This window comes from Mesoplodon densirostris, chromosome 13 (genome assembly GCF_025265405.1).
Source record: "Mesoplodon densirostris isolate mMesDen1 chromosome 13, mMesDen1 primary haplotype, whole genome shotgun sequence".
In the NCBI taxonomy this organism is placed as follows: domain Eukaryota; kingdom Metazoa; phylum Chordata; class Mammalia; order Artiodactyla; family Ziphiidae; genus Mesoplodon; species Mesoplodon densirostris.
The window spans coordinates 18,110,908-18,134,373 of NC_082673.1; the positions used below are offsets into that span (position 1 = coordinate 18,110,908).

The window sequence follows — 23,466 nt, forward strand, 5'->3', positions numbered from 1 at the left end:
TAGCAATAAACAAAAAGACAAGATACACTTAAACAATACTGCAGTTTATCAAAAGACACATAAGAAATTTCAACTCCCATGTCTTTGACAGTTATAAAAATCAATATTTTGGCTAAGTTATAAACATGTTTATAATGCAATTATATGCAATTGCATAACTCTAGTAATGCTAATGACAGCTATAAGATCAGAATAGGTTTTTAAAAAAACACTAAAAACATAAAAATATGTAGCCCCATAATTTACCTGTAGAACGTGTTGAATTTATGCTTAAATTTCAGCATTTACTGTATCACCACTGCTCTAATTTTAAAAATCACATCCAAAGGATAAGGCAAAACGACCTACGAATTGGCATATTTGTTTATTTCTCAATTTGTGAAAATGTCCTTAATTTGTTGATGTAGCAAACAAATTTCAACTCTGATTGCTATGCAAAAGAACAGAAGATAATCTGCTTTGCAACGAACTTTAAAGTTCAATTGCACACAGGCAACATGCTATATATGAAAAAATTACTAACTGAACTACAGGTATTAAATACTGAAAAAAGTTAACAGTTTATTATAATTTATTTTATTTAACAATCTAGGAAGTTTGCAGCCATCAGCAGTTCCAGTGCAATTTCAGGTGCAATTGGAAATTCAGGAATCTCCGTGGAGCTGTTAGTGTAGCGAACCTTGTAGGTAAAATACATGCATACTTTTGATAGCACATGTGAAGGGATCTCTCTAAAATTGACTTCATTAGTTTCGTTCTCAGCAAATTGACCTGGAAAAGAAAAGGAATTTGTTCGTGATATATGGGCTGACCTGTGTTCCTCCAAAATTCATGTTTAAGTCCTAACCCCCAATACTTGAATGTGACTATGTTTGGAGATAGGTAATTAAGGCCCTAATCCAATATGACTGGCATCCCTATCAGAATAGGAGACGAGGCTGCAGACACACAGAGGTAAGACAACGTGAAGACACAGGAAGAAGACAGTCATCTACAAGGCAAGGAGAGAGACCGCAGAAGAAACCGACTCTGCCAACACCTTGATCTCTAATTTCCACCCTCCAGAATTGTGAGAAAGTCAATTTTTGTTTAAATCATCCAGTCAATGGTACTTTGTTATGGCAGCCCTAGCAAAAGTAATATAATGCAAAAAGGATAAACCCAACGAGCATCAAATGAAATATGTAGAAATACGTAGATTTCTGAGTAGAAACATAAAAAAAACTTTATTAAAAAGATTCAGTCTAGGGAATTAAGTATTTACAGACCAGCAGGAGCTCTGTGCTATGTTGTCATGTGAATATAAATGATAAGTGAAAACACTACCCTTAAAGAATCTTTCCAAGAAAGTAAATCCATTGTTTTCCCCTTTAGTTTTTAAAAATGTGGTCATGTTAATGAGCTCTCATAAGCTACTTCCTCCCTTTGTTTAATAACAGTTCATCAACTGTTTTTAGTGATCTCTCAGAATTTCTTTGGCTATATGATTTCTTTACTATTGGGATAAAATATTTTCTTGGCAGTCTAACACTAGCACTGTGCACTGAGTATCAAAGGCAGAAAAATGTACTTTCTGAGAATGTAGTATTTTTAAAATTTTCTAGTAATTGTCCATTGGTTGGGGGTAGGATGGGATGCAGAGAAAGGAAAGGATTCAGCAGATAATTCACAGCAATGAGGTAAATTTTTGTTTGCCAATAACGAAAACTCTCTTTCTTAAATGTATGTACGAAGTATTACCAACAGACACTTATTAAGCCTTTGACACTAGACAAACATTAGTGTTTTCTTTAGGTGAAATTCGTATAACAGGTGGGAATGGAAATTGGTACAGCCACTAGGGAGAACAGTATGGAGGTTCCTTTAAAAACTTAAAATAGAGTTACCATATGATCTAGCAGTCCCACTCCTGGGCGTATATCCAGAAAAGTTGAAAACTCTAATTCGAAAAGAGACATGCACCCTTATGTTCATAGCAGCACTACTTACAACAGCCAAGACATGGAAGCAACCTAAATGTCCACTGACAGATGAATGGATAAAGAAGATGTGGTACATATATACATTGGACTACTACTCAGCCAAAAGAAAAGAACAAAATAATGCCATTTGCAGCAACATGGATGGGCCGAGACACTGTCATACTGAGTGAAGTCAGACACATAAAGACAAATATCAGATGATACCGCTTATATGTGGAATCCAAAAAAAAGGGGTACAAATGAACTTATTTACAAAACAAGTAGAGTCACGGATGTAGAAAACAAACTTATGGTTACTGGGTGGGAAAGAGGGGGTGGAATGAATTGGGAGATTGGGACTGACATATATACACTACTATGTATAAAATAGGTAACTAATGAGAACCTACTGTAGAGCACAGGGAACTCTACTCAATGATCTGTGGTGACCTAAATGGGAAGGAAACTAAAAAAGAGTGGATATATGTATACATATGACTGACTTACTTTGCTGTACAGCAGGGAACTAACACAACATTGTAAAGCAACTGCGCTCCAATAAAAATTAATAATAATAATAATAAATTCATATAAAAGTCACCAACTTAAGATGTATAATTCAGTGTACATTCACAATGCTGAGCAACCATCCCATCCATCTGGTTCCAAAACATTTTCGCCACCCCAAATAAAACCCACACCGCAGCCTCTGGAAAACACCAATCTACGTTCTTTCTCTATGTTTTTGGGGGTTTTTTTGCCACACTGCGCAGCTTGCAGGATCTCAGTTCCCTGACCAGGAACGGAACCCAGGCCACAGCGGTGAAAGCACCGAATCCTTAATCACTAGACCACCAGGGAACTCCCCTCTACTTTCTGTCTCTATGGATTTATCTATTCTGGATATTTCATACAAATGGAATTATACAACAACGTGTGTCTGGCTTCTTTCACTTAGCATGTTTTGAAGGCGCATCCACCTTGTAGCATGCATCAGTACTTCATTCCTTTTCATGCAAACATTAGTTTGGTGCTGAAAGTTTGAAGCTTCAAAGATAAAACTCTTGTTTTTAAATTAAAGGAGATCAGGCTTTTTAAAAACCCTTTCATCTCAATTTTTAGTTAAAATTTTGTTGGCATCGGGATTTTTCCCCTAAAGTACATCTTAGTTCTGTCCAGTAGGAAAGTCTAAAAGCACTTCAACTCAGGAGCAATGAGTACTGCTAGCACCCACAGTGGGGTATCTAAGTACCATTTTCCACTAAAAAACAAACCGAAAAAAACCCACCTCCCCAAACCCCAGGGCTCTTTAACGAATGGCTGTTTTTAGGATTGAGGAATAATGTACAAAATGAACCTGAGAAACTTTATTACAGAAAGTAGTATAGCTATTCAAGACTAATAAAGCTGTGTCAAAAGGACACAGGAGGCAACTTGATGTGCTCCTTCTGGCATAAAAACGGAGCCATTTGAGCATCAGTAAGAATGACTGCACCTGACTGAAAAATATGCAAAAAAAACAAACAAACCAAACAAACACTCTTTACTGTTGGAGGATGCTGGAGAACCAATTCTTTACTCTGAAAAATTACATGTAAAGGGGAAAAAAAAATCAAGCATTTATCTTTTCTTTCCCATACAGACTATATTTCAGGGTAACCAAATAGTTCTTCTTTATAGGAGAGTTCTAACTAATAAATGCAGAAGAAATTACAGAATTAGAAAATCTCTGTTTTATAATTCCAAATGAAGTAAATCTCAGCAATAATCACAGTGAATGCTAAAACTAAATATTATATGAAAGTCTGACTGGGGAATTGCTCATGGACAAATCAGCTTGATAACTCTGGAGCCCACTAATCAGTCTTGACATTGCTAAAACACGTGATACAATAGGACGATAAGAGTTCCACCTATAAAGTATTCTTGCTAGAAAGATAAACTGGATTCTGTTCAAGGCTCTAGAATTCTAATTATGAATTTACAAGATGAAACATGATTTAGTATAACCTGGATGTGGACATTATACAAATAACTTTGTTTCTAGTAAAACTGATAGTCTGAAAAAAAAAGCAGGGGGGAGGTTGCAGGGGGACTATCATAGATTTTGCAAGTGAAATAACCTAATGTCAGAAATTTGCTCGAAATACTCTTTTAAAAAAAGTTAGGATTGGGCTTCCCTGGTGGCGCAGTGGTTGAGAGTCCGCCTGCTGATGCAGGGGACACAGGTTCGTGCCCCGGTCTGGGAGGATTCCACATGCCACGGAGCGGCTGGGCCCGTGAGCCGTGGCTGCTGGGCCTGCGCATCCGGAGCCTGTGCTCCGCAACGGGAGAGGCCACGGCAGTGAGAAGTCCGCGTACCGCAAAAAAAAAAAAAAAAAAAAAAAAAAAGTTAGGATATTAGACAAAACAAAACTGGCAGAATGTTGACAACTATTGAAGCTAGTTGATGGGTACAGGAAGGTGTGTTATGCTATTCTCTCCAAGTCTATGTATGTTCTAAAATCTCCATAGTAAAAAATATAGAAAAGGGATTGCAAAGGATCCGAAATAGCCAAAACAATTTTGAAAAAGAAAAACAAAGTTGGGGGCCTCACACTTCCCAATTTCAAAACTTACTACAAAGCTACAGAAATCAAAATAGTGTGATACTGGTATAATGACAGATACATAGATCAATGGAAAAGAATCGAGAGCCCAAAAATAAATGTACATATCTATGGTCAACTGATTATCAACAGGTATGCCAAGACCATTCAGTATGGTCTCTCTGACAAATAGTAATGGGATGTCCACATGCAAAAGAATGAAGCTGATTCACACTATATGCAAAAATTAACTTAAAATCAAGAACCTAAATGTAAGTGCTTAAAACACAACTCTTGTAAGATAACATAAGGTAAGTCTTCATAACATTGAATTTGGCAATGGATTTTTAGATAGGACTCCAAAAATCAGAAACAAAAGGGAAAATAAATTGGACTTCATCAAAATAAAAAACTTCTGTGCATCAAAAGATACTACCAAGAAAAAACAGCCTACAGAATGAAGAAAATATTTGCAAATCATTTATCTCATAAGGTATAAAGAATTTATAAAGAACTCTTTATAAAGTTCAGAATTTATAAAGAACTTATAAAGTGTCCGGAATTTATAAAGAACTCTTAAACGCAACAACAAAGACAAGTCAATTAAAAAATGGGCAACAAAATTGAATAGATATTCGTCAAAAGAAAATATACAAATGACCAGCAAGCACATGAAGATATATTCAATTTCATCAGTCATTAGGGAATTGCTAATCAGAATTACAATGAGATACCACTTCACACCCACTAAGATGGCTAGAATCAGAAAAAAGGAAAATAAAAAATGTCAGAGAGGATGTGGAGAAACTGGAACCCTCATACGTGGCTGGCAGGAACGTAAAATGGTTCAGCCACTGTGCAGACAGTTCAGCATTTCCTCCAAGAGTTAAACACAGAATTACCCTATGCTCCAGAAATTCCAACCCTTAAGAAAAATTTTCTTGAGGTAAAATGGGAACAGTAGATATGTGGGAAGCAATAACTTCTATAGGTAAACTTTACATGTAACCAGGAGCACAAATCACCAGAGTCCTTCTGTAGTGAACTGACCACGGAAACATAGGGAAATGATCCTTCCTATTACAAAATAATCAATTAGGTTTTATTGAAACTATGGTAAATAACTGAAAACAGGAAATAGCAGAAGCCACTTTTTTCCCAATGCAACATAACCATGCAGTAATTAATGTTAGAACAGTTACTGTCTTTCTTTTAATGTTATGAGTCATTTAATTCAACTTAAAAACACATTCATCAAACATTAAAAAAGTGAGGATATATTAAGAGGAAATAAAGAAATGTACCTACCTGGGCCACTCAACATGGCTTTTATTGTTCCTGATGTTAGCGCATGTTCTCTTTTTACAATAAATTCATGACCATCCGAAGATATCAATTTGACATACATGGCGTCAGGGCCCTCACAGCCACCATAGGTTTTCTCTTCTCCATCTAAAGTAAAGTATGGAGTAAAATAATTTTTGAATCACAAAGGTTATTAAAAATAAACAGGTTTACCAAGGTTAGTATCTGAATAACTCAGAGCAGAAACATTTCTGGAGAGTAACAGCCACCAAGATTTTAAAGTTTTTAACTCCTTATTTTATTATTCTCTAAATATTTTCCAATATCAGAATAAACTTTACATTCAAGGATGTTTACTTTATTTTTATTTTGAATTTTTGGCCACATGGCTTCTGGGATGTTAGTTCCCCGACCAGGGATTGAAAATGGGCCACGGCAGAGAAAGCGCCAAGTCCTAACCACTGGACCACCAGGGAACTCCCAAGGATGTTTACTTTAGATGAAAATTTACCAGTATTTTTCATGGAAGTATTAACAATTTGTGAACACAGCAGCACATTCAAATTTGAAGACTAAAAGAAAATATTCAAATAGTAAAACTTTAATTCTATGACCTGAAATACTCATTTTTAAAGTAAGATGCATAGTGTGTTTATGAATAAATGTTCATATGCCATGTGAGCGCAACTTCTGACAAGCCCCGTATTCTAAAATTTAGGGCCTTCTTTACTCAGCATTTTACTCTTGATCCATAAAAAAACGATCAAAACATTTTACTGCCCAGTTCAAATTATTGCATGAATATTGAAATAATGACTACAGACAAATAATCAATTTTAAAAATTCAGAGTAGAGGTGGGGTGGCTACCAGCTATCTTCAATGCCACCATGCTGGCTTCGGCCACAGGAGTTGGCTCAGCGTAACTTTCTGAGGGAGTACATATTTTTATACAACCCTTTAAGATCTTTTCTCACACGTATAACTTTACAATTTTGTGCTGAGAGAATTTTAATTTTTATGGTACCAATATCTGAAAGAAAATATCTTAAGGCTTATTCTAAAAACTTAGGAAGACTTAGCGGCGAGAAGTGCAGAGGATGAAGCTGAAGTACTGTTCAGTTACAAACATCCATTTACTCATTCATTTGTTATTAATTTAGAAATCCCTAAAACTGAGATTCATAAATATCAAAATCACTTATGTACTACCGCTGCCAAATATGTTTAACCTGAATCTAATCAGGAGGAAATACTCAGACAAATCTAAATTTAAATGAGTCATGAAAGACCTCACTCCTCACCCAATCCCAAAAGTAGGGAACTGTTTAAAGAAGACAAAAGAGAGAAATTAATGCAACAAGTAATCCTTGATTGGACCCTGGATTTAAAAATAATAAACCCACTGTAAAGAACACTATTGAAAAAACTGAAATCCTGAATATGGACTGAATTAGGAGATGCATGCTTAAGCATTTAGGTGTGGAGTATTACATGTACAACTAAATAAACAGAACAGAAAAAAAAGCTTCTGTGTGTTTTTGTGTGTATATGTGGGTATATAAACACATACATACGTATACACGCAGGAAAAGCAAATATGACAAAACGTTAACTAGTGAAGGCTATAGTGTATTATTCTTGCAATTTTTCATAATAAAAAGCTGGGGGACTCATAAAGATGCATGTAACTTCTAATTATAGACTATTCAAGAGTACAGATTTTTAGCAGTTTTTGCCAACCTCTAAGAACAAAAATAAAAATTATCAATTATTTAAATTTATACTTCCAGTATTTTATTTTTTTGGCAAGAGAAACCACTTTCTTTGTCTGTTGGGAGAGTTTCTAATTTCCTAAGGTACAATAACTAGCAATCACAAATTAAATTTGGCATAATAATGTTACTGATCTGCTTTTCAGAAATATATAATAAACATAAGCTGCTGATTTAAACAACTAATTTCAGTCTCCTCTACTTTCTTACTTGCATTCACTGACTTCAAAGGCCTATTTTGAGAAGAACGCTTCAACTAATTGAACTACAAAATGACTTTTATATAACTTACCCATTATGTTCTTATGAAATTCTACTTTGAGTCCACAGGAACTTTAGTAGTTTCCTGAAATATAACAATGCTGTATTGAGATTAATGCCAGAATAACATGTTTTCCCATCATTTTTTAATACGTCCTTGGTGTTACAAGTGTAAGGACTCTCTCTGCTATGTAAGTTTCCCAGCCACCACAATACAGAACAGTATCAAGTTTCTGAACATCTGAGAGAAGATGATCACCCCCAGGACAGTAAAGTCTAAATACAGATTCTCCCCCCCGGCCTTTTTAAGGTAACTATTCGGACAACAGTTTAAAAATACATATGTTGGGTTTCCCTGGTGGCGCAGTGGTTGGGGGTCCGCCTGCCAATGCAGGGGGCGCGGGTTCGTGCCCCAGTCCGGGGGGATCCCGCGTGCCACGGAGCGGCTGGGCCCGTGAGCCATGGCCACTGGGCCTGCGCGTCCAGAGCCTGTGCTCCGGGGAGGGAGAGGCCACAGCAGTGAGAGGCCTGCGTACCACAAAAAAAAATAAGAACAAAAAACATATGTTGTTCCTTAGGAGCTGAACTGAACTTGAAGGAGACACCCTTGGCCTTAAATCATCTTTGTATACTATATCTACTAGATACTGGTAAACATTAAAGCAAGTATCTGCTAAATGAACGACAACATGATAAATCCAAGGACGTGAAGTAGCTTTCATGTGAATAAAAAAGGTAAGGCTTGCCCTCTTCTTATGTAAGTGTGCACGTCTATAATACATTTTACTGTTCCATCTCTTCCGCACAGAGGCTACCAAAGTTCTGAGATTTAACAATGAAGTGTTAAAAAAAATTTAATTTTTGAGAACTCTTAAATTTCGTGAAAGAAATGACTACCAAAGGAAAAGAGCTCATGTTTTCAGTAATTTGTATTTTAACAGCATTTCTTCAAAGGAGGATTTTTTTATCCGAATATTATTTTTTATGTCATTATCAGGAAAACAGTGTATCCTAATTATCCTGTTCTCTAAGTAATTCCTGACCAATAAACCTATGTAATCCCTCACCTTAAAAAACATCATTGATGTATAGAGAGGCTGAATGATTTGCTCCAGGTGTTGACAGAGTCCGGGCGGGGGGGAATTAAATGTTAGTCTAGAACACTCCCCAAGCATGGAGGGAGGTATTTAAAGTACCATGTCTAATGTGAGAGAAAGGCAGCAGGGGCAATGTAACGTTTTTACCAACCATTTGAGGGCCTAATGAGTGTAAACATTGCATTAAATGCCTTGCTTTAAAACAACACTTCCACAGGGGAATTATCATTCCCATTTTAGAGATGAGAAAACACGAGGAGGCTGCCACCTGCTCAAGGCTTCTACAGCTTAAGTGGCAACATGAGAATTTAAACCTGGGTAGGTTTGCTTTAGAGCCCACGCTCCCTTTCATTATTCCATACCGCCATGGTAATAAATTCTGGCTCCTGTTAAAACTTCTTTCCCACTACTGCTGAGAGGTGCTGATATAAATCCTTAGATAGTCATCTAAAATTTAAAAACAGTAGTCTGTCATTTTTTGGTCAGAGTAGTAAGCAATTAAAAAATTTATCAGTCATTATTATTTTCTTCTGTTCATACTGCTTTGTACTCCTTCTAAAACACAAAAAAAGGAAAAAATGCTAGAAAAGCTAAAAGAAGAAGAATTTCAAGTGCCAACTTTTCTCTGGAAAATCTCCAGAGCAAAACATCCAGATTGTTTACTTAACTAGCAGTAGCTAAGCAACCATGAAAAGTCACACCTTAGAAGCCCTTTGGGTAGCAACAGTTTTTCTACAGACTTCTTAATATAGTAAATCAATTCCATCATTTATACAAGGGTTAAGGTTGGGTGGGGGAGGGAGCTCCCCATCACTAACAAAGAAAGAGTAAATCAACACTAACAATTAAGAGTAAACATTGATTCCTATGTGGAAGTTAAAAATATTGGAAATATGATTAAATTTGGACTTAACCCACAAATAACCTACACAAATCTAAGTCTGGGGCTACAGAATCTCAGTGTGAACGTCTGAACATCTACGCCATAACTGAATTAGGTATATATGAATTAGGTAGATAAGAGGAAGTGGTTGAACAGTGGGTTGAGAATAGTTCCAGGCAGAAGACATGAACAAAGTCTTGATGTCATTGTGCTTTTAGAGTGTTATACATAAACATTACTTTTTTATAGTTTTTTATTTTTTAGATTTTTATTATCTAACAAACACTTAGAAATTCTAGGTGAGCCTAGGGTCTACACTGAAATCAGTTTTTATCCTAGTATCTTTGAACATCGAAAAGATCTTTAAATGGCCCATTCCTTTTCTGATTTGAAATGTTACCCTTATCATATACTATATTACTACATGGATTTCTAGACTGTATTCTGTTCCATCAATCTGTTTATACCTGACCAATATCCCCACTGTTTTAATTACAATAGTGTAATAAACATGTTTGTGCTAAAGAGTTGGGCAAGTCCACATTTTATTATTTCACATTTCTTGTTAGGTCTACTTTTAGGTACTTTACAGTTCCCATTATGAATGGGATCTGTTTTCTCGATTATACTTTCTGAAAGGTTATTGCTGGTGTTTTAAAGAAAACCTTCAGTAAGCTGAGCTTGTATTCCATGATCTTCACAAACTCTCTTATTAGTTCTAATAGTTTTTCAGCTGACTTGCTTGGATTAGCTAAGTAGATGAGAGCAACAGCTGCAAATCTATTCCTTGTATCTTTTTGCTTTTTTACATTGGTTATTTACCTGGAAAAAATAAGGTTAGATGTCTAACTGACACCACTCACAAAAACACACTACAGATTAAAGAACCAAATTAATTTAATTTGGTTGTTTTAAAATTTGGTTTTAAAATTAATTAATTTTTAACAGATTAAAAAAACCCCACTGAACTCTAGAAAAATAGAAGAAAAAATACAAATAGCTCATAGACCTGTATAAAAATGTTTGATCCCAATGGTAATAAGAAAACTAAAACATTAAAACTTGCTAAGGGGCTTCCCTGGTGGCGCAGTGGTTGAGAGTCCGCCTGCTGATGCAGGGGACACGGGTTCGTGCCCTGGTCCGGGAAGATTCCACATACCGCGGAGCGGCTGGGTCCATGAGCCATGGCCGCTGAACGTGTGCGTCCGGAGCCTGTGCTCCGCAACGGGAGAGGCCACAACAGTGAGAGGCCCGCGTACCACAAAAAAAAACCCAACCAACCAAACAAACAACAACAACAAAAAAAACTTGCTAAGAACCAAGTTTTGGAGGAAAGGGGAAATGGGTGATACTAAACAAAAATAGCATATTTATACTTTTGAAATATTATGGGGCAGTGAAAAGGAATAAGTTAAACCTATATATATAATAACATGGAAATACCAAGATAAACTTAATTTTTTAAAAAGCAGATTAGAATGATAGGTACAGTTTGATGTCATTTAAGTAAAATAAGGGGTTTCTCACCTATTAACCTCATGTTTTCTGCTGGAAAAAAAAATATATAAAAATAACCCTGAATAGCCAAAACAATTTTGAGAAAGAAGAACAGAGCTGAAGGCATCATGCTCCCTGATTTCAAATCACTACTACAAGCTACAGTAATCAAGACAGTATGTAAAAAACAGTCACATAGATCAATGGAACAGAACAGAGAGCCCCAAAATAAGCCCACACTTATATGATCAATTCGTCTATGACAAAAGAGCCAAGAATATTCAGTGGGAAAAAGACAGCCTCTTCAATAAATGGTGTTGGGAAAACCGGACAGCTACTGCAAAAGCATCAAACGGAACTACTGTCTCATACTATATACAAAAATACACTCAAATACTTAAATGTAAGACTTGAAATCGTAAAACTCCGAGAAGAAAACATACTGCATTCTCTGACATTGGTCTTAGCAGTATTTTTTGGGATATGCCTCCTCAGGCAAGGGAAACAAAAGCAAAGATGAACCAATGGGACTACATCAAACTAAGTAAAAAACGTTTGCGCAGCAAACAAAACCATCAACATAATTAAAATGCCACCTACTGAATGGGAGAAGATGTTTGCAAACAATCTGATAAGGGGTTAATACCCAAAATATATAAAGAACTCTTACAACTCAACATCAGAAAAACCCCAAACAACCCCAATTAGAAAATGAGCAGAGGACCTAAATAGACATTTTCCCAAAGAAGACACACAACACACAGACAGCCGACAAATACATGAAAAGATACTCAACATCATTAATCACCAGGGAAATGCAAACTGAAACCACAACGAGATGCCACCTCAGAATGCCACTGTCAGAATGGGTATCATCATTTTTGGCAAGGATGTGGAGAAAAGGGAACCCTCACGCAGTGCTGGTGGGACTGTTAAGTTGGTGCAGCCACTATGGAAAACAGCATGGAAGCACTACCATAGATCCAGCATTCCACTTCTGTGCATCTTTTCTAAAGACAATAAGAACACTAATTCAAAAAGATACATACACCCCTACATTCACTGTAGCATTATTTACAATAGTCAAGATATGGAAGCAACCTAAGTGCCCATCGATAGATGAATGGATAAAGACATGATACACACACACATACACACTACAAGATTACTCATATAATGGAATATTACTCAGCCATAAAAAAGAATGAAATCTTGCGATTTGTGACAACATGGGTATTATACTAAGTGAAATAAGTCAGACAGTGAAAGACAAAAACTGCATGATTTCAGTTATATGTGGAATCTAAAAACCAAAATGAATGAACAAACACAACAAAATAGAAGCACAGACTCACAGATACAGGAGAACAAACCAGTGACTGCCACGGGGGAGGGGGTGGGGGAATGAGTGAAGTAGGCAAGGGAGATTAAGAGGTAAAAACTGCCAGTTACGGGTCATGAGTCATGGGGATGAAATCTACAGCATGGGGAATATAGTCAATAATACTGTAATATCTTTGTACAGTGACAGATGGCACTAGACTTACTGTGGTGATCATTTTGTAATGTATAGAAATATAGAATCACTATGCCGTGCACCTGGAACTAACGTAGTGCTGTGGGTCAATTATACTTCAATTTAAAAAAAATCATAAAAATACGTGTTTGAAAGTACAAATAACTAAAAAACTATGATTTAAAACTGATTTTTAAAAAGAAACAGGTATGTGGAACTAAGCCACTCGTGAAGGAAACAATGGTCAGTCAGCCTGATGATTTGTTCTTAACAATATGTAAGAATATGATTAATTTGGAAAACAAAGTAAATTACATTAACCAAAAATTATCTAATGTTTAGGCCTATTTGAAGAGGCAAGAAGAGCGGCTTCGGCCATTAATACAAATTGACAGAAGTTACAGAATTCCAGTTTGTAACAAGACATCAGAATATCTTGCCTAGAATGTGCTTAGAGTGTCGCTGAATTTATGTATCTCAGGATGAGATAAAATTCTCATTCTGGCTTATTCAACTTATAACAATGCTCCTGTAGTACTTAACTCTTGTGTAGGCAGTTTTAATACTTTTGGCAAAGTAACTCAGTGTCGTTAGAAGTCCATATTTGAATTTCTACTCTGAGTATTTCTATGTTGAGACCCAGATAGGTTAAATGATAAGACTTCTGTTTCTTCATCTCCCAAATGAGGAAATTGGACTCAACTGTGACTAAAGTCCCTTCCAGCTCTACCATTTCATGATTGAACCCATGTGAAATTCACCCTCCCTCTACAACAAACTGCCCATAACTCCCAATTTCCCATCTTTATTAAGCAAGAGTCACTCCCACACAGCACACAACTCAAGAGCCCTAGAGTGTTGTGTGTTCCCACTGAGGCTGTCTTGTCTGCCTTACCCTGTAACCTACCTAATCTCCCTCTTAGACAATGATCTCCAAACTCCTTTGTTTTGGTCTAAAAAGTATGAACAAGTACTTCACTATATAGTGTGTACCTAATTATAGGTTCTACACACTATAAAATAATTAAAAAGAACCTTTAAATGATGGGCTGAAAGTAAACAAATATGAACCCAACCCTGACCTTGCTTCATCCCACTGTGAAGAGTTCATGAAGACTGGCAGCATGCGTGCCTCGCAGCCCTTACACCCTTAACTCCCTGCCCTCTCCTCTGATGTAGCTATCCACCCCAATCCCAACCCTGGCCAAACCGGATTCTCCACCGAGCTCAGGCCTCAACCAAAGACTGAATTGGCTGAAGAAAAGTCACAACCATTGTGACTGGTCTCAATTTTAAATTTACGGCCACACACTTTAAACAGATACCTGGTGTCGTACTGATCCTCCTACCTAGTCAACTGGCTTTCCTACTCTGAGAAAATTCACGGCATTTCCTAAACCTCCAACATACCTCTCCTCCCTACCCTGACAACTTCACTTATTTCACCAACAAAACAGAAACAAATCACTTCAACTGCCTTATCTTTCCACCTTCATTCTACCTGTATCTATATACCATATACTTCCTGTTTCAAAAGTTGAGTAAAAATCATCCTTCCTATGCAAGGCCAACCTTTCCACCTAAGCACAGTGATCCAAGGACTTTGTCCTGCCACAATTCAACACATCAAAATGCTGGGGCTTCCCTGGTGGCGCAGTGGTTGAGAGTCCGCCTGCCGATGCAGGGGATATGGGTTCGTGCCCCGGTCCGGGAAGATCCCACATGCCGCGGAGCAGCTGGGCCTGTGAGCCATGGCCGCTGAGCCTGCGCGTCCGGAGCCTGTGCTCCGCATCGGGAGAGGCCACAGCAGTGAGAGGCCCGCGTACCAGAAAAAAAAAAAAAAAAAAAATGCTGTAACATCATCACTACCATACACTTCTCTGTAACCCATACTGATCAGACTTTTTAGACCTCTAGTCCATTCAAAGTGCTCTTGTCAAATTTCAACTACTTGGTCACTGGGTCAATTTTTTTTTATTATTTTATTTATTCATTTTAAAAATATTTATTTATTTATTTGGCTGCACGGGGGTCTTAGTTGCAGCATGCATGTGGGATCTAGCTCTGGGCCGGGGATCGAACCCGGGGCCCCTGCATTGGAAGCGCGGAGTCTTAACCACTGGACCGCCAGGGAAGTCTCCTCTGGGTCAATTTTTCATCATCATCTTACTCTTAGGGTTTTACAGTTGACTCCGCCCTCTTTTCTGAAACATTTTCTTCCCTTAGTATTATGGATGCCACACCCACCTGGCCTTTCTGCTTCTGTCACTGTTTGCTCCTCCTCTGACCCGAGTGCTCCCAGCCATCTGCCCTCTTCTCCATTAATACTCTTTACTTGATGTCCTCTGGTCCATAGTTTTAAATATCACATGTAAAATACGACTCCAAGATTACCTCCCTAGCCTGACTTCTCCCCCGAGCAACAGCAGTGGATATCCTACTTGCCTACTGCACACATTCTGAGCTGTATAAAGTCATCCACCTCAGTACACTCTATACAGAACTCCTGCTTTATTCCTCAGAAACCAGTGCACCTGCCCCAGTCTTCCTCATTCCAGTAAATGGTGCTACTGTTCACCCAGATGCTCGGGCAAAACAGGTGACTCCTCCAAATACTTTTTCGTCCTGGGGCGAAGGTAAGAACCATTTGGCTCCACCTTCAAATTACATTCCAAATCAGACCACTTCTCATTAACTTCCAACCCTACATCTCTAGTTCAAGCTACCACATGGCAACTGAACTACTACCAGCCTCCTTAGGAGCTGGTTTTTCCACTTTCCTCCCACTCTGTCAGTTTGCCACTCAGCCATCAGTCATCAAAAGCATAAGCCAGGTATCACTCCCCTGCACAAAATCCTCTAATGGCTTCTCATTACGTACAGAACAAGGATTGTAAAGTTCCATCTTATTTACTCCTTGCTGACCACTATGATCTCATCTCCCATCACTCTTCCTTCATTAACGTCCAACCACATTGGCCTTCCTAGTATTTTAATAGGTCAAGTTCATTCCTCCCTTAAGGTCTATGCATTTACAGTTACTGTTCTCTGAAAAACTCTTCCTTCAGATCTTTATTATTTTAGTCTCCAGGCAAAGCATTAACTCCTCAGAGAGGTAGGTCTTCCTTGATCACTTCTCTTTCAAAATCAGACACCACACCCTAGTCACTCTAACTTAACCTAACTCTCATCTAGCTATAGTCTCTTCACATTTATCACCACCTGAAACTGTATTTGCTTACTTAATGTATAGCCTCTTTCCTCAAGCTCGGTGAGGGCAGGCCTCATGTAGTGCCTAGCATATAAAAGATGCTCAATAAAGAGTTGAGTGAACGGCACTACTGTTTTCTTAATCACCAAGGCTTGAAATTTTGAGCATCACTGGGTGAGCTTTTTCTGATCTTATTTAATAACGGAACAGTAAACATTTAGGACAGGTTAGCTGAAATGCATTAACACATACCAGTGTAAATACAAAGATATTCCAGATTATTTTCTAGTACTGAAAAAAATCTACCCAAAAAACCCAAACAAGCAATTTATAAGATATAAATATTACTTTGGAACTTGATATATAGAACTGACTATAACTTCTGACTACAAACTACTGACTGTATTACAGAATTACCATAATGTAATGAAACTAGTATCTTCCATTTGAAATAAATTTATATACATATGTATTTTTTGGAATGGTAGATAGTTATTAGGTAAATCTCACACTTAAGAAAAAAAAGGACAGCCATTTAAAAATTAAGTATGAAGCCAGAATCATCACTGGCAATAAGCACTTAATACCCACGATGACAGGGACCATAGTTGTCTCCTTGCCACTGTTTCTCCAAAATGAATGAATCCACGTGTGAACCGTGATATTTCAACATCATGAATTGTACCACAATTATAATGTAAACGAGATCCGAGACGTATCATTTTAGTCCACTAAACAAAAAAGGAAACTAGTTGGGGATCAGAAAGCAAATCGGGCAGTTTGAAAATGAGGTTTTAAAACTCTAAAGGATTGCGGTTGTTTTCCACACTGAAGGCGATGCAGAGTAGGAATGCTCGCACTAATAACTCGAACTCCATAGCTGTATTAAAGAGGTTCCATAAGAGAAACTTAATGGCCACTGTACTCGACACTAGATACCTCCTTTCAGATGAGACTGGGAGGCAGATGCACGGCAGCCCAAAAACACCAAGTCGGGCAGAGATCACCCAACAAGTTGGTAAACTTCTCGGGGTCCCGCAACTGGAAAGAGCGAAGGCCCTCTTCTATGACTAAGGACTGACCCCAAGAAAAGAACGAATCTGAGTGCACCCGGGGAAAGCAAAAAGGGAAAGAGACAGGGCTGCCATGCTCCTAACTCCACCCTGCCCGCGTTTAACCCCGAGGAGGCCCAGTCTCGCCGGCCGCCGCCCCTCCTTCCACCCTTTTCCAAGCCCACCGAGCGGCGCCAGAAAAGGTCCCGCCGCCCTCCTCTCCCCTCCCCCAAACCAGGAGCCGAAAAGGCCAGGGAAGGTTAAGAGCTTCCGTTCCTTCCCCGCCCAAATGGGAAGGGGTGGGAAGTGGGATGGCGAGCGCGCCCCCACTAGGAGCCTCCCCCGTCCCCCACGCTGGCCCGGAGCTCCGTTCCCACCCCAGCCCGAGACTCACTCGTCAGCCCCGCAGCAACCGCAGCCACCGCACCAGGTCCACGCGTACCTCCACAGCCCCTACACCAGGGCCGCCCCCCCACCCCCAGCTGCCTGCCGCCGTGGGTTCCGGGGCAGTTGGAGGAATCACTTCCGCTGGGTCACCGACGCTTTCTACGCGCGGGAGATTAGTACCTAGTGAGGCGGGGACTCGCTGAGTCCGTCGCCCGCCGGCGTCTACAGGAAGTGCGCAGCGCTCCCTCCCTTCTCCCACAGGCCAAGCCTAAGAGGATGGTCGTCCCTGGAAAGTCTCAACCAATCCTATTCTGGGTCTTTTGACTCCCAGCATGCAGCGCCAATCCTGATCTGATTTCCGCGGGGACAGCATCCTCAAAGACGTGCTGGGGGGCTGGGGTGAGGGGTGGGGTCCGAGGCAGCATTGCATCCTGGGATTTGTAGTTTCTCTGGCGGGTACTGTCGTGTTTGGTTGAGGCAGCACTGCAACCTGGGACTTGTAGTTTCTCACGCTGAATGTTAAGAACCTTGTAATTTTGGAGGTTGTTCCTGCCGCTCGTTTGGGGGTACGCGTAGAGGTCGGAGACTATCTGCAGAGGAAAGATTGGATAGTGGGAGTGCGGTTGCTATGCTAACAAGATCGTGCTCTTTATGAAGCAGCTTGTCTTTTGTGAAAAGTTGCAGAGCTTGTTGAAGAGCATCCCAACAGCTCGCGAAATCGCTGGCCTCATTTCCTCTCTTCCCGGTACCTTTCAGTGTTTACTGAAAACTAACCACGCCCCCCACACCCACTCTGAGGCCTTTCCCCCACCTCCTGCCCCCTCCCAGCCACAGGGTTGCTCAGCTTCTGGATTCTGAAATCACTCACCGAAAGCCCTGCCACCAGTACTCAGTTCTGACACCATCTTTGTCACTCCACGCCCCCTTTGCCCCTCCTTCCTCTCCTCTCTCTCCTGGTCTCTCCCCCGCGCGCTTCCCCCCACCCCCCATCCACCTATCATTTTTACACATCTTACCTCCACGTAAGATGGGGTTATGTCCTGATAAGCCCAGTGGAATTTGAAAATGTCGTAAGTCGAAAATGCATTTAATAGACCTAACATAACTTAGCCTAGCTTATCTTAGAATGTGCTCAGAATGCTTACATTATCCTGCAGTTGGGCAGAAATCGTCCAATAGAAAGCTTATTTTATACTAAAGTGTTGATTATCTTAGGTAATTTATTGATTACTTGTACTGAAAGTGAACAACACAATGGTTGTATAAGTGTATTGGTTGTTTACCCTCCTGTTTGGGTGGCTGATTAGGAGCTTCAACACCGGGGAGAGAGTTTCATACTGCATATTGGTAGCCCAGGAAAAGATTAAAATTTCAAATTGTGTATGGTTTCTACTGAATGCGTATAGCTTTGGCACCATCGTATAGTCAAGAAATTGTAAGTCGAACTGTCGTAAATCAGAGCCGTCTTTATCGCTTTCCCTTGGTGAAATTTAGGCACCCTTCCAGGAAGGGTGAAACAGCTAAATAAAGTTCACCCTCTGTTTACCGGACTGTGGCATGAAAGGAATGTAGGGCCAAGACTCTCACCATTGCAAGTTGCTCAACTCCGACTGTTGTGTAACGATGTCCGCAAAAGGAAAACAGATACAGGCGATCCAAAGTTTGTTGACCTAATTAGTGACTTTTGCCTGCAAGACTTTTTTAGTTCATTTGGCAGATAAAAGGTGTTGCAAAAGCAATACCGGACAGATCGTCCTGGGTTAATTTTTCAAAGCCTTTGCAAAAATTATTAAAGTTTTTTGGTTATAATAGCTCAGAGTAGAATTTGGTGGGAAGGAGAGGCAATGGGGTGAGAAGAGGAGGATGTGGGCCCATTTTCCATTATACTTTTCCTCCTACTTCAGAAGTGTTGTTTTCTCCAAAACTTTCCCTTTTCCTCATTGCATTAGCACTTTCTATAAGGGTCGCTCTGTTAGTTGCCTAGAGAATGATAGAATTTTCCAGGTGAGGATACTGAGGCCAGCTAATGCCAGATTTAGGGCTAACTTTAGGGTTCTTTACACTATTTATTTTCCAACTTAACAAACCTCAATAACCCACACTTCTGTAACCAAAGTCTCAACAAGCATCATTTTTAATGTCAGTATATACTTACATTGTCTAAATGTACCATGACTCACTTAAGTATTTCCTTAAATGTTGGACATTGACCATATTTCCATTTTTAAATCACCTCATGTAATACCGTGTTCATATCTGCAGAAATCTTTGACCATGTTTCTATTTCTTTAGAATATGAACATTTTAAAAGATCTTGATAATCTGTTGACAAATTCTTTTCCCCAAAGATTCTCGTAGTTTATTTTCGAAACTAGTAATGTATAAAGAAGCATTTAGGGTCCTTATCAAAATACTAGCTTTACCACAATTTTTCTTTTCTTTTTTCCATCACACCATTCTGCCCTTTAGCTCATGTTAAAGGAGGGGAAGGGGGCTGGTGGATGGGGAGGAAAGACAGCCAAAAAACAAACAAAAAATACATACAGTAATGGTGGTCATACATTCTACAAGTGATAGCCATTTTCAATTTTTCCATCACCCTCCATCTTTAAAGGGACCCTCTCAGATGACATGAATGGGGAATCAAGGATTATTTTGTAAACAGCCTTAGTATCATTCTAAAATCCCACTCAAGTAGTGTATATTCAAAAATTGTCTCTAAACTACTAGAATTGGGAAATCTTTTTTTTTTTTTTTAAGATGTTGGGGTAGGACTTTATTAATTAATTTATTTATTTTTGCTGTGTTGGGTCTTCGTTTCTGTGCGAGGGCTCTCTCTAGTTGTGGCGAGTGGGGGCCACTCTTCATCACGGTGCGTGGGCCTCTCACTATCGCAGCCTCTCTTGTGGTGGAGCATAGGCTCCAGACACGCAGGCTCAGTAGTTGTGGCTCACTAGTTGCTCTGCGGCATGTGGGATCCTCCCAGACCAGGGCTCGAACCCGTGTCCCCTGCATTAGCAGGCAGATTCTCAACCACTGTGCCACCAGGGAAGCCCAAGAATTGGGAAATCTTGTTAACCATGACTGACAATTTCATATAATTCTATAGCACAGAATTTTCAGAATATCATCTCATTTTAGCTACTTAGAAACCTTGAGTAGACCAAATATTATTATTTCCATTTGTTTACAGTTTCTGTAGGAAGAAACTAAGCTTAACAGAAGATAAAAATTCAGGTTCTCTCAATATATATATATATATATTTTTTTTAAATTAATTATTTAATTAATTTTTGACTGCATTGGGTCTTTGTTGCTGTGCGGGCTTTCTCTAGTTACTGAGATCGGGGGCTACTGTTTGTTGCGGTGCGCGGGCTTCTCACTGCGGTGGCTTCTCTTGTTGTGGAGTAGGGGCTGTAGACGTGCGGCGGGCTCAGTAGTTGTAGCTCGCGGGCTCTAGAGCACAGGCTCAGTAGTTGTGGCGCACAGGCTCAGTTACTCCGCGGCATGTGGGATCTTCCTGGACCTGGGCTCGAAACCCGTGTCCCCTGCATTGGCAGGCAGATTCTTAACCACTGCACCACCAGGGAAGTCCCTCAATGTATTGTTGAAGTAATCATACAAAGAGGCCATTAGACTGAGATGGCTCTGATGCCTTGGTAGTTTAGCGAGCAACCCAAAAGCTAAGCCAGATTAAATTCTTATAAATACCTCAAGGTATTTACAACCAATCACAAACAGCCAACTAGATTTTCTCAAATAATGCAACAGCATAAGCTATAAGCAGGGACTTCCCTGGCGGTCTAGTGGTTAATACTCCACGCTTCCACTGCAGGGGGCATGGGTTAGATCCCTGGTCGCAGAACTAAGATCCTACATGCCTCACAGTGTGGCATAAGCTATAACCAATCAAATAATTTCCTTGCTTTGCATGTGCATCTTCTCCATCAAAACCTTGCCCCTAGCTCCTGTCAGTGGAGTGCTCCTGACCACTTCCAGATTTGGTACTGTCCGATTTGAATAAATTTTTGCTCTAATAAACTCAAAAATTTTAGCATGCCTCAGTTTATCTTTTTAAAGCTATTAAAGAAAAACACTGTATGAACAGAAAAATTTACATACATATCAGTACAATAATGGCTAATTGATATTGTTTGTAATATGAATTACCCTAAAACAAGAGTTTTTGAAAGGTAAGTGGAAGATAACTTTAAAAAAGGGAAGTTACAATAGCAAAGACATGGAAACAATCTAAATGTCCATCAACAGATGAATAGATAAAGAAGATGTGATATATATATATATGTGTGTGTGTACTCAGCCATAAAAAAGAATGAAATAATGCCATTTGCGGCAACATGGATGCAACTAGAGATTATCATACTAAGCGAATGAGTCAGAAAAAGACATATGATATCACTTATATGTGCAATCTAAAATATGGCACAAATGAACCCATCTACGAAACAGAAACAGAATCACAGAGAACAGGTGTGGTTGCCAAGGGGCAGAGGGAGGGGGAGGGATGGACTGGGAGTTTGGGGTTAGTAGATGCAAGCTATTACATTTAGAATGGATATACAACAATGTCCTACTGTATAGCACAGGGAACTATATCCGATCTCCTGAGATAAACCATAACGGAAAAGAATATGACAAAAGAACGTATATATATATGTGTAACTGAGTCACTTTGCTATAATATATAATGTGCAGAAATTAGCACAACATTGTAAATCAACTATACTTCAATAAACAAACAAAAGAAAGAAAGAAAGTGAAGTTATCCATAAAGAAATAGTATAATTTTATCCTTCTGGATACCCAGAAAAAAGTAGATAGGATTTGGAGTTGTGAAGGTGATACTATTTTCGACTATTAGTTTGTTCCTCTCCTATGCCAATAACATATATATATATATATATTTTTTTTTTATTTTATAAATTTATTTTATTTTTGGCTGCACTGGTTCTTCATTGCTTTGTGTGGGCTTTCTCTAGTTGCTGTGAGCAACTACTATTGGTTGCGGTGCGCGGGGTTCTCACTGTGGTGGCTCCTGTTGTTGCAGAGCACGGGCTTTAGGCACGCAGGCTTCAGTAGTTGTGGCACGCGGGCTCAGTAGTTGTGGCTTGCGGGCTCTGGAGCACAGGCTCAGTAGTTGTGGCGCACGGGCTTAGTTGCTTGGCGGCATGTAGGATCTTCCTGGACCAGGGCTCGAACTTGTGTCCCCTACACTAGTAGGCAGACTCTCAACCACTGCGCCACCCGGGAAGCCTGCCAGTACCATATTGAGTGAAAAACATGGTTCCGAAATAGCAAACAAAAGCGTCCTTTACTAGTTGGATGCTCATCCTTCAATACTCAGCTGAACCTGAAGCCTTTGGACATTCAGAGGCCAAATTAACCATTCTGTCTCTGGGGCCTCTGCAGCATTTTGTAAATTGGTATATTTCAATTATATTTCAGCATTCTATTTTAGCTTATTTTTAGGTGTTTCCCTCACCATGTAAGCATTGTGGATTTCCAATTTTATTCAGTGTCTTTGTATCCTCTGCTTCCAACTTAGTCCTGGCAGTTAGCGAGGCGCTCAAGATCTCTTTAACAAATAATGAACGATTGTGTAAACGGATGAGAGTGATTTCCGAAGACAAATTTGACAAGTATCAACATTATATGAACGAGTTCCACTCATTTTCTACCAACCTATTGGTTGGATTAAATTACTATTCATTTTTGTTCAAACGTGCACTGTATTATTCCGCTGTGCCAACAGGTTAGAAACATTTTCCGCAGAGAAAATGGTTTTTTGGGCACAGAAAATGATGCCCACGATAATGAAAGATTTAACCCTGCTTCCAGGCTTTGTCCTTCGCGCGTGTCTCTTCCCTCTGTCCTTCCACACGGTTATAAAGAGCGCCAGACTCCGACGAGGGGA

At 39.4% G+C, this 23,466-nt stretch overlaps 1 protein-coding gene across 2 annotated transcripts; it reads right to left on the reverse strand.

Moving 5' to 3' along the window:
- Positions 1-534: 534 nt before the first annotated feature.
- On the reverse strand, positions 535-17,783 carry ELOC (elongin C). 2 transcript variants are annotated; one of them, XM_060115888.1, is made up of 4 exons: positions 17,712-17,783; positions 7,920-7,973; positions 5,858-6,001; positions 535-771 (listed from the first exon to the last, which is right to left on the reverse strand). In XM_060115888.1, exons 2-4 carry the CDS (start codon positions 7,921-7,923, stop codon positions 581-583), a joined length of 339 nt encoding a protein of 112 aa, XP_059971871.1. In that variant the 5' UTR covers positions 7,924-7,973; positions 17,712-17,783; the 3' UTR covers positions 535-580. The 2 variants fall into 2 exon arrangements, with proteins under 2 accessions (XP_059971871.1, XP_059971870.1); XM_060115887.1 differs by lacking the exon at positions 17,712-17,783 and adding an exon at positions 17,539-17,685.
- Positions 17,784-23,466: the final 5,683 nt, after the last annotated feature.